The sequence below is a fragment of the Populus alba genome, chromosome 5, assembly GCF_005239225.2.
Source record: "Populus alba chromosome 5, ASM523922v2, whole genome shotgun sequence".
NCBI lineage: Eukaryota > Viridiplantae > Streptophyta > Magnoliopsida > Malpighiales > Salicaceae > Populus > Populus alba.
The window spans coordinates 20,415,314-20,437,470 of record NC_133288.1 but is presented as its reverse complement, the minus strand read 5'-3'; the positions used below and the strand labels follow the sequence as shown (position 1 = coordinate 20,437,470).

Here is a 22,157-nt window from a genome sequence, read left to right as displayed (position 1 = left end):
ACAGGAATGCTACGGCTAAACTAGAGAAAGAAAAAAAATGATGCAATATATAATTGGATTTTTGTTTTAACTTTTATGAAAACATAGGTTTAGCTCCATAATTCTTTCTTAAATCCACACCTTACCTCTTTCAAAGTTTTATTTTATTTTAACAAACTTTTCAGAGTTTTGACCTTGAACATTAAAGTAGAAATTCCAGATTTAACTGTCCGCTCGTATTTTTAGATCATGTTTGAATTTGTTATAGTAGTTATAAACTTAAAATATTTTTTATTTGAAAATATATTAAAACAATTATTTTTTATATTAGTATATTAAAATAATTTAAAAATATTAAAAATTATTAACTTTTTAAAAAATAAAAATTAACCGCGTTTTCAATCAAATCCTGAAAATAAAGCTAGTACACTTTATGACTTGTAACGGACTCTTTGTTGAATTCCACCTGATATCGTGATATAAGGGAGAATTTAAGAAGAATTGAGGAAAAGCTCGCACTTTGCAGGGTAACGTTCCTAAAGACCAAAGCAAGTCAAAATGCAAGTCAAAATGTACGAAAGGAACCACCGATTTTTGCATAAAATGTTTTACATATTGTTCCTCAATTTGAAGTTGAAAGGAACATATTTTTCTAATTTTTTAATGTTTGATTCGTCTGAAAAAAAAAATCAATAAAAAATATTTTATAATTAAATAAAAAATATTTGATACACATGAAAACAACTTTTAGTTCTTGAGAGATGAAAATATTTTACATAACTATCTTTGTCATCAAACCTTGATCTCGCCACTACTTAATTTCTATCATTTTTCTTTTAACAATTAGTTTTTTTTTTTTTTTTTTTTTTTTTTGCATAAACCAACCACAAAAAAATAATAGTAGATTTTATTAACATATTGAGAAGTCTAAATTTAACTAGTCTAAAAAAATTCTTTGAGTACTATCAAAAAACATATTTGGCTTAGCCTCAACCCCAATATGTATAACTTTAAGGAAGCACCCAGTGTCACGAACTCAGCTTAGAGGAATAGTTCAACCCTCGTGGATTTAACCTAGATTGAGTTATACTCTCGTCATATCATTGGATGTATAAAAGTTTTATAAGAAATCATTATATTTTTATAAATATCAACAACAAGCAAGGGATAAATTGTAGAAAAATTTCTAAATGAGTTACCATATTTTCATCGTATTAATATTGTATAAAAAATATTTATTTTTTATTAATGCATATGCTAAAGATTTTTTTAGTCATTGATGCTAGTAGGACAAAATTACACTTTAACTTTTCATCTCCATACAAAAACAATATTTACGAGTTATAGAGAGACCACAAACCCTTAAAACTTTAAGTTTACAATTTTTGATATCCACTACATGTTTATTTTTTAGAGTTTCTCTTTAAAATATCACTATCCTCTCTGTAAAAAAAATATTCACTTAAACATCGAAAAACCTCTAAATTTATCAAATAAGATATTTTATCAGTACCAACCACCTAGACTCATCAAACACTAGGCATTAACCACTTCAGTCATAAAGAATGAATTAGATTATCAAAATCAAGAAATTAAATGATTATTTAAGATATAAACATTGTCTCGAAGCTATTTGAATTTTTTGAGATATTATCACATATAGAACCAAATCAATGAAACATAGTAAAATATTATTTTTATCTAAAACAAGTTATTTTACATGAAATAGAGCCCTAATAAGCTAACAATATTTTTCTAAAAAATAAACAAAGATTGAAGCTAATTATAAAATATTTTACCGTAACTATTTTTTAAAAATATTGTACAAAAACCTAAGCACAAAAAAATCCATGGAAACATTTTTTTATAAAACATTTTACACAAAGTAAATATTTCAAACTAAATTGTCCCCCTTTTCCCAATTCAACCCTAATTAACTAAAAGCTTGTTTTGTATTTTAGTAATAGCTGCTTTTTAAAATATATTTTATTTTAAAATACATTGAGATGTATATATATTTTTTAAAGAATATTTTTAATATTAATATATCAAAACAATCTGAAAAAAATTTGAAATAAAAAAATTATTATTTTTTAAATATTTTTAAAATATAAAAACAAACACAATATTGTAACACGGTGCCACTAAAAACACTTATGAATTGAATTTCTAACAATGGCGATGCTTAGCGTAGCCTCTGAAAACATAAACTCTTGCAACATGCTGCAACTGAAAAAAAACAAAAACAAAAAACAGCACGGTCCTCGAACCTCATTCCTGTTTCTCACTTGCTATTGCTGTTAATGTTTTGTTTTTTATATTTTAAAAATATCTTAAAAAAATTTAATTTTTTTTAAATTTTAATTTTAATTTTAAAATTAATATTTTTTTAGTATTTTTAAATTATTTTTATATATCGATATCAAAAATAAATTTTTAAAAATAAAAAATATTATCCTAATATATTTTTAAATAAAAAATATTTTTAAAAATAATTATAATCACACTTCAAAACATCCCTGCAAATCAGATCCCACCAACCCTCAATCCGCCAACCCCTACTCCAGAGGTATCATAGCCTGGACAAGATCAAGTCATATGTAATTACTATTTGTAAAACATGGATCATGTACATGCACGTACATTAAAGAATCTCATCAATAATCCTCAAATACATGTCGAGAGCCAGATAAATGTGGGTTTACTCTTTTATTTTACATCCGAGGATTTCAGCCCGAAACCAAGAAATCTCAAATGTATAATTTTTTTTGAGGATTTTTTTTGGTTGTTAACACGAGTGCATGTTATGAAACTTCTATTAGCAAAAACGATGGAACTCGAATGTCAGATTTTTGTAGAAAATAAAAAAGTTCATAAAATTATGGACTTATGCTAAAAAAATTATAGATGTTAAGCCTATTTAAGTTAGATTTTAAGTTCAACAAGAAAAATATATATTCGTGTATTTATACCTGTTTTTTAAAATATTTTTTACTTAAAAATATATTAAAATAATTTTTTATTTTTTAAAAATTATTTTTAATATCAGCTCATCAAAATGACATGAAAATATTAAAAAATAAAAATTTAAAATACATAAAAAATAAAATTTTATAATTTTTTTTTAAAATACTTTCAAAACATTTTAAATTTTCAAATTATTTATACCTGGACTGAACCGAGCCTTAACCACTGGTCTATCTTTCCTTTTTTTGGGCCACATTGTATATCATTGTCGAATAACTAGCTGTCACGTTATCTGAGGATTTGAACAAGACGATAGTCTTCGAGGTTCCCGATAACCCAATGTGAACAAGGAGCGCTGGTACCTATATATTCTTTACAAAATCGAATCTCTATTCACTATCCAAAACTAACCCTTATTAAACAAAACTAGAAAAGCCATATCACAGTACAGCCCCTTAGGCCCGCCCGCCGGAACACCAAACCTTTTGTGTCAAAATAGCCCCCTTGCTGTGCAGTGAGTAATGGCTGTTGCCCTGAAACCAACCCCTTCCTTCCTCCAACTGAAGAAAACGGAGACCCATTTCATCGTTCGTAATAAACCCCCTATCGTTTCAACCAGAAGGTTCGCGCCAATGGCGTCTCTCACTGCAACCCGAAGTCTTGGTATAGGAGAAACATTCTCCAATCTCAAGAAACAAGGCAAAGTAGGTACCGCTCCCATAGTAAATTTTTGTTATATGAGGGTTTTGTCTTGATAGTTGACGTGCATTTGATATATATATATATATATATATAAATATTATTTGAGTAGATTGATTTTGCTTGACATGTTGAATGGGGATTGACTTGGATATTGTTTGCAGTTTTGGAAATTTTACTCCATTAGCGGAGATGAAAGCTGCACAGAGTCTCTGTGTGTTAGTATGTCTGTTGAATCTAATATTGCTACTGATTTCTGTGTTAGCCATGTCATAAGTAAAGATGGGAGACTAGAGGAGCTCATTTGTGTTATCAATTGATAACATTAGAAGATGAAACGACTTTTTACATAGGTTGGATTGAATTATTTGTGGGGTTCGGGTTGCGAGGAGGGGATTGGATTAAGAGTTTTGGTCTGGAAAATTTATTTGGATGGGGGAAGCTGGTGAGAGGAAATATAACTCATTTCTCATAATGTTGTTTTTATAAGCATGCTTGTTTGTGAAGGTGGCGCTCATTCCATACATCACAGCCGGCGATCCTGATCTTTCAACAACGGCAGAAGCCTTGAAGTTGTTGGACGCCTGTGGATGTGACATAATTGAACTGGGTGTTCCTTACTCTGATCCTTTGGCAGACGGTCCAGTTATCCAGGTATGATTATAAAGTGGTTGCTGGTTGGATGAATTTTCATATCCATTTTTTAATCGGAGTCTCTTGATTTAGGCTGCAGCTACACGCTCCTTGGCTAGAGGGACCAATTTCGAAGCAATCACATCAATGTTAAAGGAGGTAAGGCCATTATACTACGATGCTATACTTGTACCATGCCAAGACAGAGATAGAATTGGTGGATTGGTGACACTATTGAAATTTTTTTGAAACTGCACAATTCCTTTCGTCATGCTGTTAATTGCTTAGATTGCAATTAAGCATAGTTTGCTTGAGCATAAGGTCATAGGTAAGTGAAGACGTGACTGCCCATATAATAAGCATACAGTATCCCCATTTACAACTTTGTTGCCAGTTTCTTTTATTAGTTGAATTTCCTTATATTGATTCAACTGTTGACTGCACAGGTGGTTCCCCAAGTATCGTGTCCAATTGCATTATTTACATATTACAATCCAATTCTAAAGCGTGGAATTGAGGAGTTTATGTCCACTGTAAACGACATCGGCGTGCATGGTAAATGGAAGTTTTATTTTGCAGCACCTAACTGCCTATTTTAATGATCTTTATCATGCCTGAATGATGTGGGAAACGAGGATCACTGTGGGCATTACTAGTTTTTTTTTGTCCGTTTATTTTTTTGTGAGTTCTGGGTGATGTACAGCTTTACTATATGCATAAACCTATACTGGTTTTGCAGGACTTGTGGTCCCAGATGTTCCTCTGGAGGAGACTCAAGTTCTGAGGAAGGAAGCTGTCAAGAATGGGCTTGAACTGGTCTGTCTCACTTCATATTTCAGGATGATGTATTTCCATTTTGTTTATTAATACTGCATGTCCCTAAGGAGTTGATATAAAAACACTTCATTTCCTTTTGCTTTGCCAAAAAATCTGAAAACATGTATACTAGTGGCAATTGATTGTAGAGTTGGTGATAGTTTTATAAAAAGAAAAAGGACCCTTTCTTTGCTTTTCTTTTTGGAAAACATAAGTTGTTTGTGATGTATTATTGATCTAAATCAACACCTTTACCTCATTGTTATTATGCTGATGGTGTCTGCTGGTTTTCAGTAAAAAAATATTTTTGGTTGTGTGATAATTGAAGCAGGGTACCTTTCGGTGGTGAGTATTGGTTTTCTTGCAATTTATCTTTTGAATTGTCAAGCTTTTATGTAGAGTGGCTCATAAAAGATAAGCATCTACCATGTGTTCACTGTATCTTACTTTGCACCTTGGTGATGCACAGGTACTTCTTACAACACCCACTACTCCAACAGAACGAATGAAAGCCATTGTTGAAGCGGCAGATGGATTTGTGTATCTTGTAAGAGCATTTTAGGAGTTAATTAATCTTTTGTCTTAATCTTAGTTGAGTTCTGATATGAACAAAGATGAAGTACTCAATGGTTTGCCATCTTTTCTGACATCTCCATTTCTTCTGAATTGCTATCTTTTGTGACATTTCCATCTTTTCATTAATTATAGGTAAGCTCAGTTGGAGTTACTGGTACTCGTGCTTCTGTAAGTGACAGAGTTCAAACCCTTCTCCAGGATATTAAAGAGGTTTGTCTTTATAATCAGATTTCTTTCACAGGGCCCTCTATTGATAGGTGGCATTGAGACAATTATCGACTCCTTCAGGATGTCTTTTAGTAAATGGCATTACACATCCCTCATTTCAATCTTCTTTTTATGACAGACAACAACCAAGCCTGTGGCTGTTGGCTTTGGCATATCAAAACCAGAGCATGTCAAGCAGGTTTGTCTTCAAAACCTGTAGCTGTTGGCTTTGGCATAATGTAACTTGATGCCTCCAGATTGTCTTAATGCCACGTTAGTTTGGAATTTCTTTCTTTTTTAACAGGTAGCAGGATGGGGTGCTGATGGTGTCATTGTTGGTAGTGCGATGGTGAAGTTGTTGGGTGAAGCAAAATCTCCTGAGGAAGGATTGAAGGAACTAGAGAGTTTCACCAAATCTTTGAAAGCTGCGCTTCCTTGAACACAATTTTTTTGGGATGAAATGATAGCTTGTAGCTCATATTTTCAACAGCGATATGCATTGAAATTGAATAAAAATGAATCATGTTGTTTACTAGCATGGACGTTTCCAGTGTCTTCAACACCTCAAGCACTTTATAAAAGCTACTGTCAGGATCCACGAGTTTTTCTATCAACCACTGCTGAGTTATTAGGATCTCAGCTTTGGCTTTCATCCAGCTGCATTGCCATCAGACTCAATATGAATTAGACAAAAAATTGTCATTTTGTGTTTTCAGGGAGGGTAGGGCTATGGCCACCATTGATAGAAAATCTAGCAGTGTGCAAGTTGCTTTTCACGTTACATCTGGTTTATTTGAATATTTTGCATGCCAAGGAAAGATAGCGTAAGAATGTAGCGGCGCAGATTAGAATTGATCGTAGGATTGATCTACATTTCAAACTGCCTCTTCAACATTTCCATTCCTCCATTACAATCCATCTAAGCTCATTTCATTCTTCTAGCATAAGCGTGTGCTTAGAAGACCTGTGCACCCAGAGCTCTGATGTCAGTGCAGGCAGAAAGAGCCTAACAAAGAGGGCGAAACATTCAGCTTCATCCCATGAAATCTCTTTTGGAAGGAAGTTCATCAATTCATGCCATCAAAAGTTCAGAACATCACATTTCGGTTTGACATCAATTCCGAGCAATAGTATCAATTCCGAGCAATAGTATTATTCCAGAAGTCAGGTTTAGGTGTGTCATGGTATACAAGGAAATGGATGTACAGTTGGATAGCTAACTAGCCGGGTCCTCGGTTGATAGGACTGATACAGACGCTGGTTATAAAATATAGGCATTTTGTTCAGGACTAGTTAAGTCGAGTCACGACGCTCCGAACTAGCAAAGCTTGTCTGCTTGCGACCACACTTTTTGGCTCAAAGTTTGGGGTCTTTCCTGAAAGAAAACAAGATAGCCCCCACCAAACCAAGAGTTGGTGTCACCTTACGAAATCCGACGTGGCAAGTCTCAACTACGAAAGACTAGCTGCAAACTTTGCAAGGGTCACAAAAGGGCCAACAGATACCAACTGCTTGCAAGTACTTGTATTTCAAGTCATTTCAGTCTGGGTTTGCCACAACATACCGTGAGGTGAAGAGCATTAAACAAAGGGATTCAATCATGTAGCATAATCAAAGCTGTTCCATGTCACTCCTAAGAATGATTTATTCTAAGTATTCCATCAAAACACCCCCAAATTGCAATTACAATATACTGATCAAAACAGGAAGAGAAGCGACTAGATCAAGAAGTAAAAGAGAGCCATTCCACAATATACAGCTGGGGGAGGACGATAAAGCACTGAACAAACAATGAGCATAAGCTTCATGTCTCTGCTCAACGCCTTCCAGATGCCACTGATTCCGCAGAAAAGAGGTACTTCACTCTTGAAAGAACTGAATCCTGTGTTGGGTCATAAGGATGGTCTTTCGAAGGAATCTCCAAAATTGCTGGAACTGGCTTGTTGTAGCTATCGACCAAAAATCTTATCATGTTTGCAACCTGAAAAACAGAGGATGAAAAGGTTACCTTTTAATTAAAAATTCCCAAAGCAAATCAAGTGCAAGGGAAAAAAATGCTGAATTTTTGTGTGTGTGTGTGTGATAGAGAGAGAGAGAGAGAGAGAGATCAAATAACTAATTCAACGAAGGGGGTAAAGAGCAGTGAAATTGAAAAGCAGACAGAAGTCACAGACCATGCACTAGAGCAATGCTGAATCTACAATGGTGCGGTGTCCAGAACAGATGTGGAACTAAGTGAGCTATTCATTATAGCACCACCCCAAACAGGGTATTGCATATTTGATCAAAATTTCATTTGTGTTCTTTAAGCATCCAAATATTCACACATGTGAAGACGTAACTGCTCCAACCTAATACCAGATTAGCACTAACAATTTAATCAATGTAGTCCTTGACAATTGTCACAGACTTACGGTTCCTCTATGCATCATAACTGGAAAATATGGCTTTGAAAGACTATTGCTTCCATTAACATTGAGCCAGAGCAGGAAAGAAAGAAAGAGCTATTGTGCGACACTTATGCTTCAAATGCAAAAGACTGGAGCATCTTTTCAACTAATGAGTAGTTAAATGTTAAAGGTGACAAGTATTCAATAAAAAACAATATAATGAGCATGCATCTGTACAAAATCATGATAAATTAATTAAAATGACCACGAGTTCAAGAAACAACTTACATATTGACTTATCAACACTATGGCTATATCCTCCCTTGTCGTGAACTCTTTAAATGCATCTTCAATTTGTTTAACAGTTGTTTCTAAGAAGCATAATGAAACATTTTCATAAGCGAAGGACAATAGCATTAGCATTTTTGAAAAGAATATCCACACTGAACACAACTCTCTATTTGATGGGTTAAGGAAAGAGAGAAAATCTGAATTTAGAACCTGTCAATAAATGTTCCAGCCTTGGAAGAGGATCCCAGGCATTATGGCAATCAAACCAAACATTATAAAATCAAAGTTCTTTTGTAAACGGTAAGCCCTTTCATTCCAAGAATGACATATAAAGTAAAGCATTAACTTGGAGATTGAAGAGTGAGCTGCAGAGGACAATTCATTTAGACATGATGGACTTTCCTGTATCAGGGACGTGACAATTTTATGTTTAACCTATGATTAACCACAGGCTTTCATATTGCCCCTTTCCCATCCTTTTAGCAACTGGTTATGATAAGCATCCCTGCGGAGTTCATAATCAAAAATTGGGTTTTACGGTGGTCCTCCTTTTTTTTTTTTTTTGGGGGGGGTGGGGGAAGGGTGTTGGGGATGGAGGAGTAATGTGATATGGAAGAAGAATCACTTTGAATAAAATTAGAACCAAAACAAAAGGTAGAAGAGGAAACAAAGCAGAAGGATATGACTTTGACATCAGTTTTAATAATTCACCATGAAGAAACCAAACTTTTAAAAGAATACCCTGACATTTATGTGACAAGTATATGATGATATAGTTACATTCAACCACATAGATGGATTCCCTCAAAGAGTTGCATCAACCACAACAAAATCCTAGAAACATGGTATTGCTCAAACATTTAAATTTTGAAATCCAGTGCTTCTCCTTGCCAGATGATGAATCAGAAATTCTATGTGGTTTTGTACTTCATCTTTTAGTCAAGCAACCCCCCATGTGCTTATCCATATATTTGGATTAAATTTCAAATGGGATATCCAAATCAATACAGAAAGCACCAAAGAAAATAGTTAACCATGAAACTCGAGATTGGCATAACCCATGTTCAGATAAAGATGCATCGAAAGCGAAAAAGGCATTCAAATTTCAAGAACATACTGGAATCCACGATGAGGTAATTCGTCTTTCTCCGCAAATCAACATTACCCACTCCAGCCATCAAAAGTCCAACAATCGTGTCCTACATCAAATTAACATACTTGAATTTGTTAAACATCTCTCTCTTTTTTCCTGCAAAGGAAATCGATGAATCCTCTCTTACCTCATCGGCAATCATTGCAATGAGTGCAGAGTTGTTGGTCGCGATTTGAGCTCTGTTTGCCATTTATGATGAATGATAATGCAACTACAAAAAAAACAGTAAAAAAGATGCAGAGGAAAGATCCATTATCATTAATCATAATTCAGCAACCAAACATACTCTATTATTAAATAAAATAAAATAAAAAACATCATAAGACAGTGAGAACCGCTTTGTCAATTAAATCTAGTACCTCTGGATTTGGATTATTCTTCGAGTCAGGGCGGTTTTCTTGAATCGAATGGAATGGATCGCGATATTCGAGAGAGAGAGAGAGAGCAGGAAATTATGGTCTGAATCTGGAATTAAGATGTCAACAAGCGAGAAGATGCTATCCCACGCACCGTATTATGCTAGTACTCGATACAGCTCACCACCCGTTCTCGCTGTTTTTAGTAAACGGCGTCGTGGCTTCAAGGTGCTCCGTACTAGCAAGTTTTCTTTTCAGCAACCGTTGCCTTTTAACACGCACGGATCATGTGGTAACGTTTAAAGTGGCGTTTGGGATAAATTATTTGGTTGCAGTTTTTATTTAAAGTATTTTTTAATTTAAAAATATATTAAAAAAATTTTAAAATAAAAAATTATAATTTGAAATAAAAAATATTTAAATTTTTTAAAAATCTTAGTTGAAGCATGGCCAAACACCCCTAAAACTGCAAAAAATAAGCGGTTGTAAGAATTTTTCATAACAAGCAATTAATTTTTTTTTTCAATAAAAAATTTCAAAGCAACCAAGTTCTTTTTTTTTTTTTAATTTGAAGATATACACATAAAATAAAATTTCTAAATGATATTAAATAATACTTAAATGAATAAATATTCGTTAAATAATAAAAAATATTTAACTTGAGGTTTAAAACTAAGTTTAGAGTTATTTTTTTAAAATGATGATACTTTATTTTATAACAAAAGAAATAAAGATAATGAGGACTGTTTTGATTGAATAGATAAAAATAAATTTTTATATTTTTTAATGTAAAATGAGTATAATGTATATTTTTTTTAATTCTTAAACAGTAATTAAACATTACAGTATAATAAGCTTGTCTTAAACTTTAAAATATTAGATTTATAATATATATTTTTCATATATATATATATGTGTGTGTGTGTGTGTGTGTATTATTCAGCATAGATTAGCTTTAAGAAATTGATCATGGCCAATTATAATATCTAAAAATTCATCATGTGATGATGATTTCCTGGCTGTTTCTGGTGGTATCAATGAACCCCTACGATAAGTAAAAGAGAGAATAAGTTTACGCGCACAAAAAAATCTCGAGACAGGATCAGCACAGAAGGAAGAAAAGAACAAACAATGAACAGTGTGTTCTCAGTCGACGATTTCTCCGGCCCCTTCTGGCCGTCTCCTCCTCCGTCTCCACCATCAACAGCTCCGGCGATGAATAGAAGCGAATCGGAATGGGCGCTAGAGAAGTTTCTACTAGAAGTCTCCGCGGCCTCCGTATCCAGCGATGCCAACATCGCCGCTCCTTCGGCGCTCTCTCAATCGTCCACGTCATCGATACCTCCTGAGAATGGTGAGGATGAGGTGGTGGAGATCACAAAGCATCCAAATCCTCATCCGCAGCCGTTGGGTCGCAATCTAACGAACCCGATTGATTCCGATGAGTACCGCGCTTTTCTCAAGTCGAAGCTCGATCGCGCTTGTACTGCCGTGGCCATGTCTAGGGTATATGCATACTGATTGAATTGTGTGCGCATGCTTTACATGTGTTTTTGATTGGTAATTTACTGAAAAAAACTGCAGGAATCCGATGTTATAAAGCCGGAAGATTTCTCTTCGTTACTGGAAGATCAAAGGCTAGCTGCTAGAAATGTTTCTTTGGGAACGCAAGCTTTTCGTAAGATTTTTGCCTGCATCTTCTTGAATTGTTTATCTCAATTGCTGATTGCACTGAGGACGTTTGTAATAAATACTGCTCAACTGATAATTTTTAAAAAAGAAAAGAACAGCAACAACTGTTAATAATATTCTTTCAAAGATAATACATACGCTTAATTTTAATTGATTGCGGCAAAAAAGCCCCTTGGATTGTAACATACTTGACTGGTGAGAATTGTTTGAGCTATTTGTGTTTTGGCGGATATGGTATGCACCCGTAGGAGATAAGCATGTAGTTGGAATCAAGTTCCTCGCACTTGAAGGGCGTCTTGCTAACTACATAAGCTCAGAAACTAGAATAGAACACACCTTATATTGCATCCACAAAACCCCCTGATTTGTGCGATATACATTTATCAGATAACTTGATCAAAGTTGCGATATGCCTTTCTCTCTCTGTTCACTTTCTTCCTTGTTTGTGCCCTTGTATTCTTAACTGTTCTTCACCTAATTTCCACGAAGTCATATAAATTAGAATTGTTGTATGTGGCGCTCTCATCTTATGCAAGATATGTGTTTTAATTTCTGCAAATCTCTGAATTGCACCCAGAGCGATTTCATGCTTCATTTTTCTTTTCATTCCTCCGAAATTCAGGTCGCGGCAATATCTTGTTTGACTTTTAACCATTATAGGCACTGGTCATGGCATCTCAATGGCACAAATTGGGGCAGATGGTGGTTCACCTGGCATTCCAGCTTTACCCACTGCACAGAAAAAACAAGAGGTCCAAACCAGGCAAACAACCAGTGGGTCATCAAGAGAAGATTCAGATGATGATGATCTTGAAGGAGACACAGGAACCAATGAAAATAGGGATCCTACTGATGCAAAACGCGTGAGGAGGTATCTTCTTATTTATTAATATTCTTGCTTGGTCTATAAGAGGTTCCAAGGACAATTTATTGACCTTGTATTCTTTGCTCATATGCCTCCCACTTCTCCCTTTGTTTTGCATTTATACGGGCAAATATTATTTTGAGGGATTCACACATTAGTGCTTGAGTTATTGGTGAATCAAACTTTGTTTTAGGACGGGAGCAGAATAATTGTCAATGCTTTCTAATAAAATCAGAGACAGCCTCACTAAACCCGACCTAACTGCCTCCCTGGGGGATTTTGGGGTGGGAGGAGGAATCTGTCTCTAAGTTTTGGGATAAACAAATTCTCACTGCATGCAAGTTTATTATTGTCTCAAAAAGGAAGGACTTTCACCAAACACTGTTGATATCTTGAAAATGACTCAGGATGCAGTCGAATCGAGAGTCAGCTAGACGCTCTAGAAGAAGAAAACAAGCACAGCTGAATGAACGTGAAACACAGGTTGCCCAATACTCTTCTGTGGCACTCCTTTGCCTTTTAGATTATGATTCTTTATTAAAAACTGAGTCTATTTATATGATATCCTAAAGGTTGGTCAACTAAGGGATGAACGCTCTTCTCTGCTATCACGCTTCACTGATGTAAATCAAAAGTGTGATGCTGCTTCTGTTGATAATAGAATTTTGAAGGCTGATATTGAAACCTTAAGGGCAAAGGTAAGTCATTTGCTTCACCTATTTAGCTGCTTTGAGGATTCCTGTTGTTGTTTGAAATCGCTTAGCAATCCACTTTCAGACTCTATGCTACAAGATCATGATGTTTGAGAAAATGAAATCCTTACAAAATCATCAAACATGCATCATAGGATGTCTCATAGAAAGTAATTGTGCCTGTGGGTGCTACATCACACCATGGAAACTTCTGTCTCCATGCAGAGCACACGAAATAGTTTTGCATGTGTGGGGTGACAAACTACATCGGGTAAAACTTGTCAGAGTATGCCCTCCTACAAAGTTCAAGAGTCATAGCAACACTTTTTACAAGGTCAGAACAAGCGATTTGCATGTGCTTTGTTTCCGGTGTTGCTATTAGATGCCAGTTTGTTAGTCATGCGTGAAGTGCATTGGTGTCCTAGTCTTAAAACAGCTCTATTTATTACATTTGTTACCATGAGCTGCTCTGATTTACTCCGTTGAAGAAATTTACCAAATCTCTCAGGGGCACAGCTATTTTATTTAACTTTCCAGGTGAAGATGGTCGAAGAACAAGTTAAACGAGTGACAGGTTTGAACCCGATGCTTCTAGCAGGGTTTAACGTGCCTAGCCCTGGGATGCCATTTGTTGGTGGCCAGGTGGATGCATCTACTGATGTAGCTGTACCAATAAACCCCCACCAATTCTTTCACCAGCCAGTTCATGGCATTACCTCTGCTGCTCCACATCTCCAAAGACTAAACAACAGCTTCCCTGACAACTTAGCTCCTCTTGCCACAAATCCACAAACTGACAATGGAACCAGTAATAATGGTGGAATGGCTAGAATGAAACTCACAGCTGGTGGCCGAAGTCCGGGTGCCATGCCTTCCACTCAACAGGTGCAAAAGCAGGTTGGTGCTACTGGCGTTCCTGCTGGGGCCGTGCCTATGTGTGACTTGGGGCCTACTCGTGTGTTCGGGAAGGATGGCAAAAGGAAATGAATCGGGTTTTGCCCCTTCCATTCTGGTGGTTTTTTGGAAATGGGGCATGCAAAGTTTATCTCGGGTACAAACACGAGTTGGAATAATTCTAACTTCTAAGACATGCTGGGTTTTCTGCTTATAGTTTACAAATAAACCTTTTCTACTAGTAGATCATCTTATTTTATTTTTTTCATCTAGACGCGGGACATGTCTATGCAACACAGGGTGTCAATAGGAGCATTGCTTAAAACGATCTCCATTCAAGGGACCGCTGTAATTATCCTTGCATGTTAGATTTTAAAGATGGAAGACATTTCATGAAGGCATTAAAACTCATTTTCCTCATGCAAGTGTAGCAGTTCCTAATTTCCTCGCTTTCCCACCCGAAAGTGGATTTCAAGTTCCCCTTCATCAACTGGCTTCATCACAAATAGTGGAGCCGGCTCTGGGTTAAAAAAAATCAGCTTCCAGGTGGTATATTGTTATTTAGTAGAAAAGATAGGATAGAACACTAAAAATATGGTAACATCATCATTGTCATCCCTGAAAAATTGCAGCAATGGTCCAAATGAACTATCAAAAGGCCCACCATTGATGGATGCACGCCCGCCAAACTTGGTTAAAAGTTGTGACCATCCAAACAAAGGCTCTAGAAAATAACTGGTTCCTCTTGCAGTTCAAGAACCCGACAACTGCCAAAGGCAAACCCACTCTTCCAAATCTCCTCTGGCAATATGCTAGAACAGGTGGCATTTTGAAAGGACCGTCAAAATTTGAAAAAGAGAAGGAAAAAATGAAACTAAATTTTAGCATGATTTCGCATCAAAACATGCACTATGAAAAAGACGCATAATGAACCACAGAAGGGTGCTCGTTGCAATCCACGCAATGCGTAGGCTAAATTTAGTGAATATTGATCTCCTAAGAACTGTTCATTGAGCACGTCATGGCAGAATTTTTGTACCAGATTGGATGCCTGACTGAACTTTGCTTTGAAAATGGGCTTCCAGCCTGCATAATGAAAGTAAATATAATAAAATTGGAACCAGGAATTGAGGGGGGGGGGGGGGGATAAAACAGAGAGCACAAGTGTATGAGCATGCCTGGTTGCACACTTATAATAAATGGTATCAGGTGAGTTGTATGTCCGTGCATTGGCACACATCCTCTTAACATCAGCAATGAACATCTCAAGTGTTACATAGTATTGTTCTGACTCTACCCGTTTTGACATCGTCTTCAGATCTGCAGGCACAGTAGATAACCATAACAGAATCGTACATATGATCCAATTTTAGCATGTCTTTTTTCGTTTTGTGAAATTCTCAATAACAGGTAGGAATAAGAAGATATTATTTTTTCATACCAAATTATGCAGTAAATTCCAAAACAGAGATTCAAACACTCTAGCCAATTATCCGATGTTATCAAAATGCTACGAGCAGAGCTGTACTTTCCCATATAGATCAACTCAAGTACCAGACAATGGTCACCAGAATGAAACTTCAACTGAGTTCTACACGCTTAAAACAGAAAATATTACAGTTCTTAATTATCTTCGTGACTGAGCTTCAACAATTTGGTTCTGTTACAGTTGTGACCCATGCTTCTAGATATTTTTTATAGCATAACAAGCATGAAGACACTATACATGTATTATTTTAACAGTATACATGCCTGTCAATCAGAGAATCATCACAAGAAATACCTTGCAAGAATGAAACTGAAAAATTTGATATCTTACCCATGGGATCCTTGATGATGTCATAATAATCAGGGACATCACGAGCATCAACTGGTTCCTTAAATGGCCAAGCATCCACATGGTCATGCATTGACTGCTAACACAAAATCCATGCAGTAAGAATCCAATGAATATGACATAGGCAGGAGAATCACTGTTCTAGTGATTTTCAAACACTGAAAAAGGAGAACGCATAAATATGAGCGAAAAATATTGCAAATCCAATGCATTAAGGATTGGCAGATTTGAAAATCCAAAGAATATTAACAGTAGTAGAAAAATCACTATTTTGCATGAAATTGCAACTATAAAGTGATTAGAAGATCAAGTACAACATTATGAGGAGCAAAAAACAATTAATATAGAACAACTATAAAGTGCTTGACAAGTCTTCTATGATAAAAGCAGCACAATAGTTTCCCAGTCCACAGGATCTTTATGTCATTGACAAGATTCTATCAGATTTTGATCTCTAACTAAAAAAGTAGTTAATTGTTCCATTGTTGATCATTTGAATACTATTACCAACAGTATGTCTTACTTTTTAGATAACAAGACGGCAACAAAATAAAGCACATAAATTTGGCACAGCAACAACAACCTTCATATTGAGTTGAGATTTTGAACTTAATAAAACAAATCAACATCAAACACAGGCATCCAAACACACATTCTCAACTCGAGGATATCAAAGTTTCAATCAGGGCAATTTCAGCCACAAGCATTTCCATTGCAACCATGTCATGGCAACACTATCCTAGCATTATTCTGTTCATTTTGCAACAAAATATGGTGACCATTAAAGATTTCTGGAAGTTTCATGAATGGCTGCCATTGTGACAGAAATCAGTGTCTGAAAGAAATCTCAAAACAAGATGAAAATGATAAAGAGAAGAGAAGTATTTTGGGACTTGCCTTTAAAAGTGAGCGCATAAATGCAGTCAAATGTTTTTGATTTGTGGCACTATCCGTAGCAGAGTTTAATGTTCTGAAACGTGAATGGCCCCATTGATCAGAAGTCCAGCCAGCCTCCCCTATTACCACATTAAAAAAAAAAAAAATCTCATTCTCAACATTCCAAACTTTCAATTATAATTATATCATATAATTTTCAAAAGGTATGTACCAAGTGTGGCAAAAGAGAGTTCAAAATTAATAAGAAGTCAATAAGCCAAGTTCAAAAACATACTCAAGCCAGGAATATCCTCGACTTTGATGATTTTCTTGGGAATACCAGCTTCTTTCTGAATGAAAATTAGTACACGGTATAATTTTAATCACTAAACTGTACTGCTAGATAGAAATCGCGTACAATCTAGAAAAGGAACCTATCAAGTTATACGATAAGAAGCAGTAGATTGCTGATGGCACATACCTTTAGAAAATCAATTCCAGGATAGATTATATGACAATTGGATAGCTCTCTTATCTTTTCATCAATTGCCTATCATCATAAAAAAAAAAAGATTACTGAAAGTGCAGGGAGAATCATCAGGATAATAAATTCTGAACTTGCACACAGAAATTAGTACTGTAGGTGATACATATGGAGTGGAGTAGTGATCTAAAAGGTCCATGGCAGACTGGCAGCACAGCAAGTCTGACAGGAAGCCACATGGGAGAAACCTACAATATGATAGAAAGATACTATTGGTGTTCTACTCAACAAGTTCTTGATTAAAGAACCTCTTGAAAGACATGTACAGGAAAAATCTAAGTTTCCAGAATAGGCAGCGCAGCTATGATAAATCCAACTAATTACAGTCTATAAATGTATTCACTCAACATCCCGAGAAGCTTTGGTTTAGGAACAAGAAAACAGGGCAGTATTTCTCAAGGTCGTATGATAAAAATCTTTGAAGTTAAGATGTAAGAAGTATATGATTATAATATAAGAAAAACCTATCAGGATCAATGGAAGCAAAAGATTGTGATCTTTACACGTAAAACATATTGAAATGGTCTCCTACTAGAATTAGTGCGTCCGTTTCAGAAGCATAGTATAGACATACTGGCTTTCACGGTATCAAGAAATCACCTAGTAATCTCGATCCAATAATTCAATTTTAGATGTAACTTCAGGACACATGTCCTTATTATAAAGTTTTGGAATGAATTATAGAAATTGACGAAGCTTCTGAATCAGAGGCAACATAGTCAGATTGCTTACTTTAAACAAAGAAGGCCCAACAAGCTTAGCATTTAGAAAAAGAAGATATACTGCTCAAATGGATTGTTTGACCATTTATCGTAATTCATGTTCCAGGTACTGACTTCCAAATATTATGATCTAACTACATTATTTCACAAAGAAAACATTGACCAAGTAGACTATCATCTCACCTGTCTCTGACGACGAATCATGGTTGATAAGTCAGTGTAAGGAAGTTTTTGATCAATCTTGCATTCCATTAAGATACCTCCATCATAGTCTTTAATATACCTGGAATTCAAATGAATTCATAAACAGAGGGACAGTGATAGCTAAAAGGATGGGATACACCCAACAAGGCTAACAAAGGGGAAAAAACAAGTCTGTGTGATGAGCTTGAAACTTCTTCATTTTAACATCCCCCCCTCTCTCAAACCACAATTTCAGTAAAATAATACAAAGCAGAAATATACTTGAAGCCCTGCCTTTATCCAATCCCTTCCCCTTCATTTTTCTTAATAATACTGGACTTTGTAAATTAACAATACCCTTGCCATCGATCTTTCTCCAAGTAAATTTCTTTTGTGAAACCCTACATGTCAATAAAGGAACACAACATTAAAAAGGAAACAGATGTATTTCAGAAGGGTATGGCAACAAAACTATCAGAAGTAACATTCGAGTAATAAGTGTGCAGAACATCAAGAATGAGATTGACACATATTATAACACAGCTGCTTCCATAGATCAAACTGAACAATTAGATAGTAACATCTAACAAATAAGCAGTTCATGAAAAAAATGAATTGTGAAAGTTACAGAACTCAAGACAAGGGCCAACACTATCAAATCTTGCATTTCCATTGAAGAAGAAGGTTTAACTAGAAATTAGCTACTATCTAAACAGTATTTGTTACTGATTCAGCTTTCATAACAAAAAATAAACAGGGAGGATATTGGGCATATCTTATAAATCAACAGGGTATTGCAAGTCCAGGTTGAAACAAACAATAAATCACCACAGCAAAAGACTTATGCCAGAAATAGAAAGCCCACCTGCTTGATAAAATAACCAACAGCATTATTGTCAGCATACGTCAGAAAATGTGTTAACCCATCAACATCACGTGCATGCTGCTTTAAGTGATTCATCAATCTTGTGCCATAACCTTTTACTTGTTCATCTGCGGTGATTGCACAAAAAGCTATCTCCCCAAACCTCTGACTGTGGTTGGGAAGGAAAAAGGTGTTACTAAGGTAACCAGCGGCATTAGGATAAAAGAGGTTTCAAAGATGAAATCACAACAACAAGAAATAAAATACTTTCATGTAATGATAGGTTATTGCTACACGGATGCATGAGGGAAAGGATACAAATATGCAATCCATATTCAATTATTTAAGCTGAGCGCTATGGTGACATGGACAAAACCAAACTCCAATCATTTGCTTCTCATTATACCAACTTAACAGGATCAATTAATCATTCATTCATCTTACAAAATTATGATTGCAGTTCAAACAAAATGCTAAAAAGCAACAGATGACCCTCGCCTTTTCCCAAGTCAGTCAGGGAAAGTATCCTAATTAAGCTCGTAAGTTCTACTCCACCTAAGAATATATAATAATACAACAGTGCGCTTGAAGTTGGAATGAGTAAAAAACAACATGAATAATACGAATTTGAGCCTAACCTGACATATGGACGATAAGTGATACCACCAACCACCTGATTGCGTCTAATAATCATCACAGATTTGTGGCTTCTGCATGTTGTATTGAAAAACATACATGAACACTTTTGTGCCATATCAAAATGATCCATATCATAAAGATGACAAGGTTTAAGCTGGCTGTCAACCTACCACAACCCTCAATCAGGGCTTGGGACCAGCAATCCTAACCTAAGCTAGCATAAGGGGAGTTTCGAGAATGATTCAACAATGAAAAAAAAATGGTATTGGGCCCTTCCCCACAAGTTGCATGAGTGATCATAATTATACAATAACACCCTAGATGTCTGTATTCAAGGACATGGAAGTAGTTCAATGTTTTGACATTAACATAAACTATCAAGCACAACTCTCCAAAATGGTATCACATAAGGACATTGGGTTCTGCTTACATGCATCCATATACAATTCTGGTGATTGTATACATAGGTGAGGGGATTGCAGATTAATTTCCATTACTGGACACATTGTCAATCTAAATGATTATATCTTTAATAAACCAATTTTGGTTCTTAATATTGATGCAGGCCGTAGAGTAATAGTAGTTACCTTCACAATGAACTGGAAGTTTTCTCAGCTTACCCGAAACGGAAAACAAATAGTAGAAGTTGAGGGATTCTTGTCATCTAATCTCTGCCCACTTTATACAAAAAGTTGTTTAATGTAAGCACTTCTAAAGGATTTCATAGAATTACCTATCCATCACAAGTCGAACTATGTACTCCTTGGGCATGTTGGGCAATTGCCTCGCAAATATATTCTTCAATCCTATCAGCCTGAAAAACCAAAGGCAAAGGCAAACATTAAAATCTTCACCATAACTAGAGTTTGTACAGAGGTAACAAACCCCATCAAACAAGAAATGAACAAGTAAAGATAGCACAAGAGTATTCATAATTAAAAGATGAATCCAGCAAAAAAAAAGTATATGTGTCTAGGAAAAGAGAATAAGGTACCAAACCATATGCTCATCAACATCATCATTTGAATAACAGACAAACTTGAGTTTTCCTGCTTCCTCCTGAAACGCTCGAATCAATCAATATCAAGTCCCGTTATAAAATATCTCAGTCATAGTTTCGTTTTCTTTTTTGTAAAGGCCATGTAAAAGAAGATTAAATTTAGTTACTAGTAAACAATTGCAAACAATGAACTTGGAAATATGCACGGTAGTCAAGAATCTCAAAGAACTATAAACCATACCTCTCTCTTCAAACTCTCTTCTCTCGCGCTATAAGCTCCACTAGCCTGCAAATTTTCCGTAAATATTTTAACAGAATCCTCCTTCACCAGAATCCCTGGCCCAGAACTCCCCGCAGCAGCAGGCCCCACTGCACCAGTCTCTATGTTCCCACCGTCCTTCCCGCTATCAGAATTCTCAATCTTGACATTCGTGTTCTCCATTTTGATCTTCGTGTTCCGGCTGCTGCTGCCAGCGGCGTTAGTGGTCTCGAGGCGGGCTGTGGTGAACGTTCTCATGGAGGAATCGTTGTCAAAGTCTTCCTCTTCATCGTCGAGGACGGTTTCGGAATCTTCAGCGTCATCGGAGTCAGAGTCGGCGCCGCGAGCGGAGATGCTCTCAAGGTCGTCGTTGGAGGTGAGAGCGCCGTCGCGAGTGTCTGCGGAGAGAGAAGACGGAGCAAATGGTGGCAAGTGGTCGTCGTACGCCGCCGCAGCCGCAGCGAGTTTCCGTTTGTGGATGGAAGAGGTTGCAGAGGCGGAGACCGAGGCCGAGGCCGAGTGCGAAGGAGACGGAGATTGAGAGCTGCGAGAGCGATTAGGTGCAGTTAAGTGAGAGTGAGTGTCCATAGAGTTGAGTCGGTTCAAATTTGATGATTTAGGTTTTCAGGTTTGCAGTGGAGAAGTTAGGGATTTTTTTCACTTCTGCATTTGGAGGGAGACAGAGTGAGAGCAGCGGACTTTCAGAAAAACGGTTAGTAGTGAATGGACACTTGACGTTGATATACAGGTACCATGTCCAATTTTAAAGGTTTCTTTGGAACGACGACGTTTGCTTAGTGGGCTTTTGGTATGGGCCATAAATTCCCTTTAGCCTGAAAATTTGGATTTTATACCGGTATCCCAAGCACCATAAATGCACTCGTCGTTACCAGGAGTCTGGATTAACCCCCACGACACGATAAAACCAGCTCAATGATTATTTTTTTATATTTCTTAAACAATATAAAAGGATAAGAGAACTAATCGATAAAAAAAAAAATCTGAGAAACTTGGGTTGCGTT

General features: G+C 36.0%; 4 protein-coding genes across 6 annotated transcripts; 2 read left to right on the top strand and 2 right to left on the bottom strand.

Moving 5' to 3' along the window:
- The first annotated feature begins 3,238 nt into the window (after positions 1-3,238).
- LOC118062233 (tryptophan synthase alpha chain) lies at positions 3,239-6,415 on the top strand. Its single transcript, XM_035075968.2, has 9 exons — positions 3,239-3,650; positions 4,153-4,299; positions 4,372-4,437; positions 4,725-4,833; positions 5,018-5,094; positions 5,564-5,641; positions 5,803-5,880; positions 6,017-6,076; positions 6,182-6,415. The coding sequence occupies exons 1-9, from the start codon at positions 3,468-3,470 to the stop codon at positions 6,314-6,316; spliced, it is 933 nt and encodes a 310-aa protein (XP_034931859.1). The 5' UTR covers positions 3,239-3,467; the 3' UTR covers positions 6,317-6,415.
- A 1,042-nt stretch (positions 6,416-7,457) lies between these two features.
- On the bottom strand, positions 7,458-10,330 carry LOC118062227 (V-type proton ATPase subunit F). The gene is made up of 5 exons (XM_035075958.2): positions 10,071-10,330; positions 9,839-9,922; positions 9,676-9,757; positions 8,556-8,638; positions 7,458-7,858 (listed from the first exon to the last, which is right to left on the bottom strand). The coding sequence occupies exons 2-5, from the start codon at positions 9,899-9,901 to the stop codon at positions 7,694-7,696; spliced, it is 393 nt and encodes a 130-aa protein (XP_034931849.1). The 5' UTR covers positions 9,902-9,922; positions 10,071-10,330; the 3' UTR covers positions 7,458-7,693.
- A 666-nt stretch (positions 10,331-10,996) lies between these two features.
- LOC118061630 (light-inducible protein CPRF2) lies at positions 10,997-14,630 on the top strand. The gene is made up of 6 exons (XM_035075130.2): positions 10,997-11,573; positions 11,652-11,745; positions 12,420-12,630; positions 13,032-13,107; positions 13,197-13,322; positions 13,854-14,630. The coding sequence occupies exons 1-6, from the start codon at positions 11,199-11,201 to the stop codon at positions 14,301-14,303; spliced, it is 1,332 nt and encodes a 443-aa protein (XP_034931021.1). The 5' UTR covers positions 10,997-11,198; the 3' UTR covers positions 14,304-14,630.
- Positions 14,631-14,791: 161 nt separating this feature from the next.
- Positions 14,792-21,878, bottom strand: LOC118061629 (histone acetyltransferase GCN5). 3 transcript variants are annotated; one of them, XM_035075128.2, is made up of 13 exons: positions 21,118-21,877; positions 20,871-20,935; positions 20,610-20,690; positions 19,876-19,947; positions 19,238-19,406; positions 18,730-18,773; positions 18,373-18,472; positions 17,405-17,473; positions 17,219-17,273; positions 16,945-17,063; positions 16,030-16,123; positions 15,389-15,530; positions 14,792-15,296 (listed from the first exon to the last, which is right to left on the bottom strand). In XM_035075128.2, the coding sequence occupies exons 1-13, from the start codon at positions 21,721-21,723 to the stop codon at positions 15,230-15,232; spliced, it is 1,683 nt and encodes a 560-aa protein (XP_034931019.1). In that variant the 5' UTR covers positions 21,724-21,877; the 3' UTR covers positions 14,792-15,229. The 3 variants fall into 3 exon arrangements, 2 of the variants coding, with proteins under 2 accessions (XP_034931019.1, XP_073265572.1); XM_073409471.1 differs by lacking the exon at positions 14,792-15,296 and adding an exon at positions 15,652-15,808 and having other exon boundaries at positions 15,392-15,530; positions 21,118-21,878; XR_004689593.2 differs by lacking the exon at positions 14,792-15,296 and having other exon boundaries at positions 15,475-15,530; positions 16,030-16,205.
- Between the last annotated feature and the right edge of the window lie 279 nt (positions 21,879-22,157).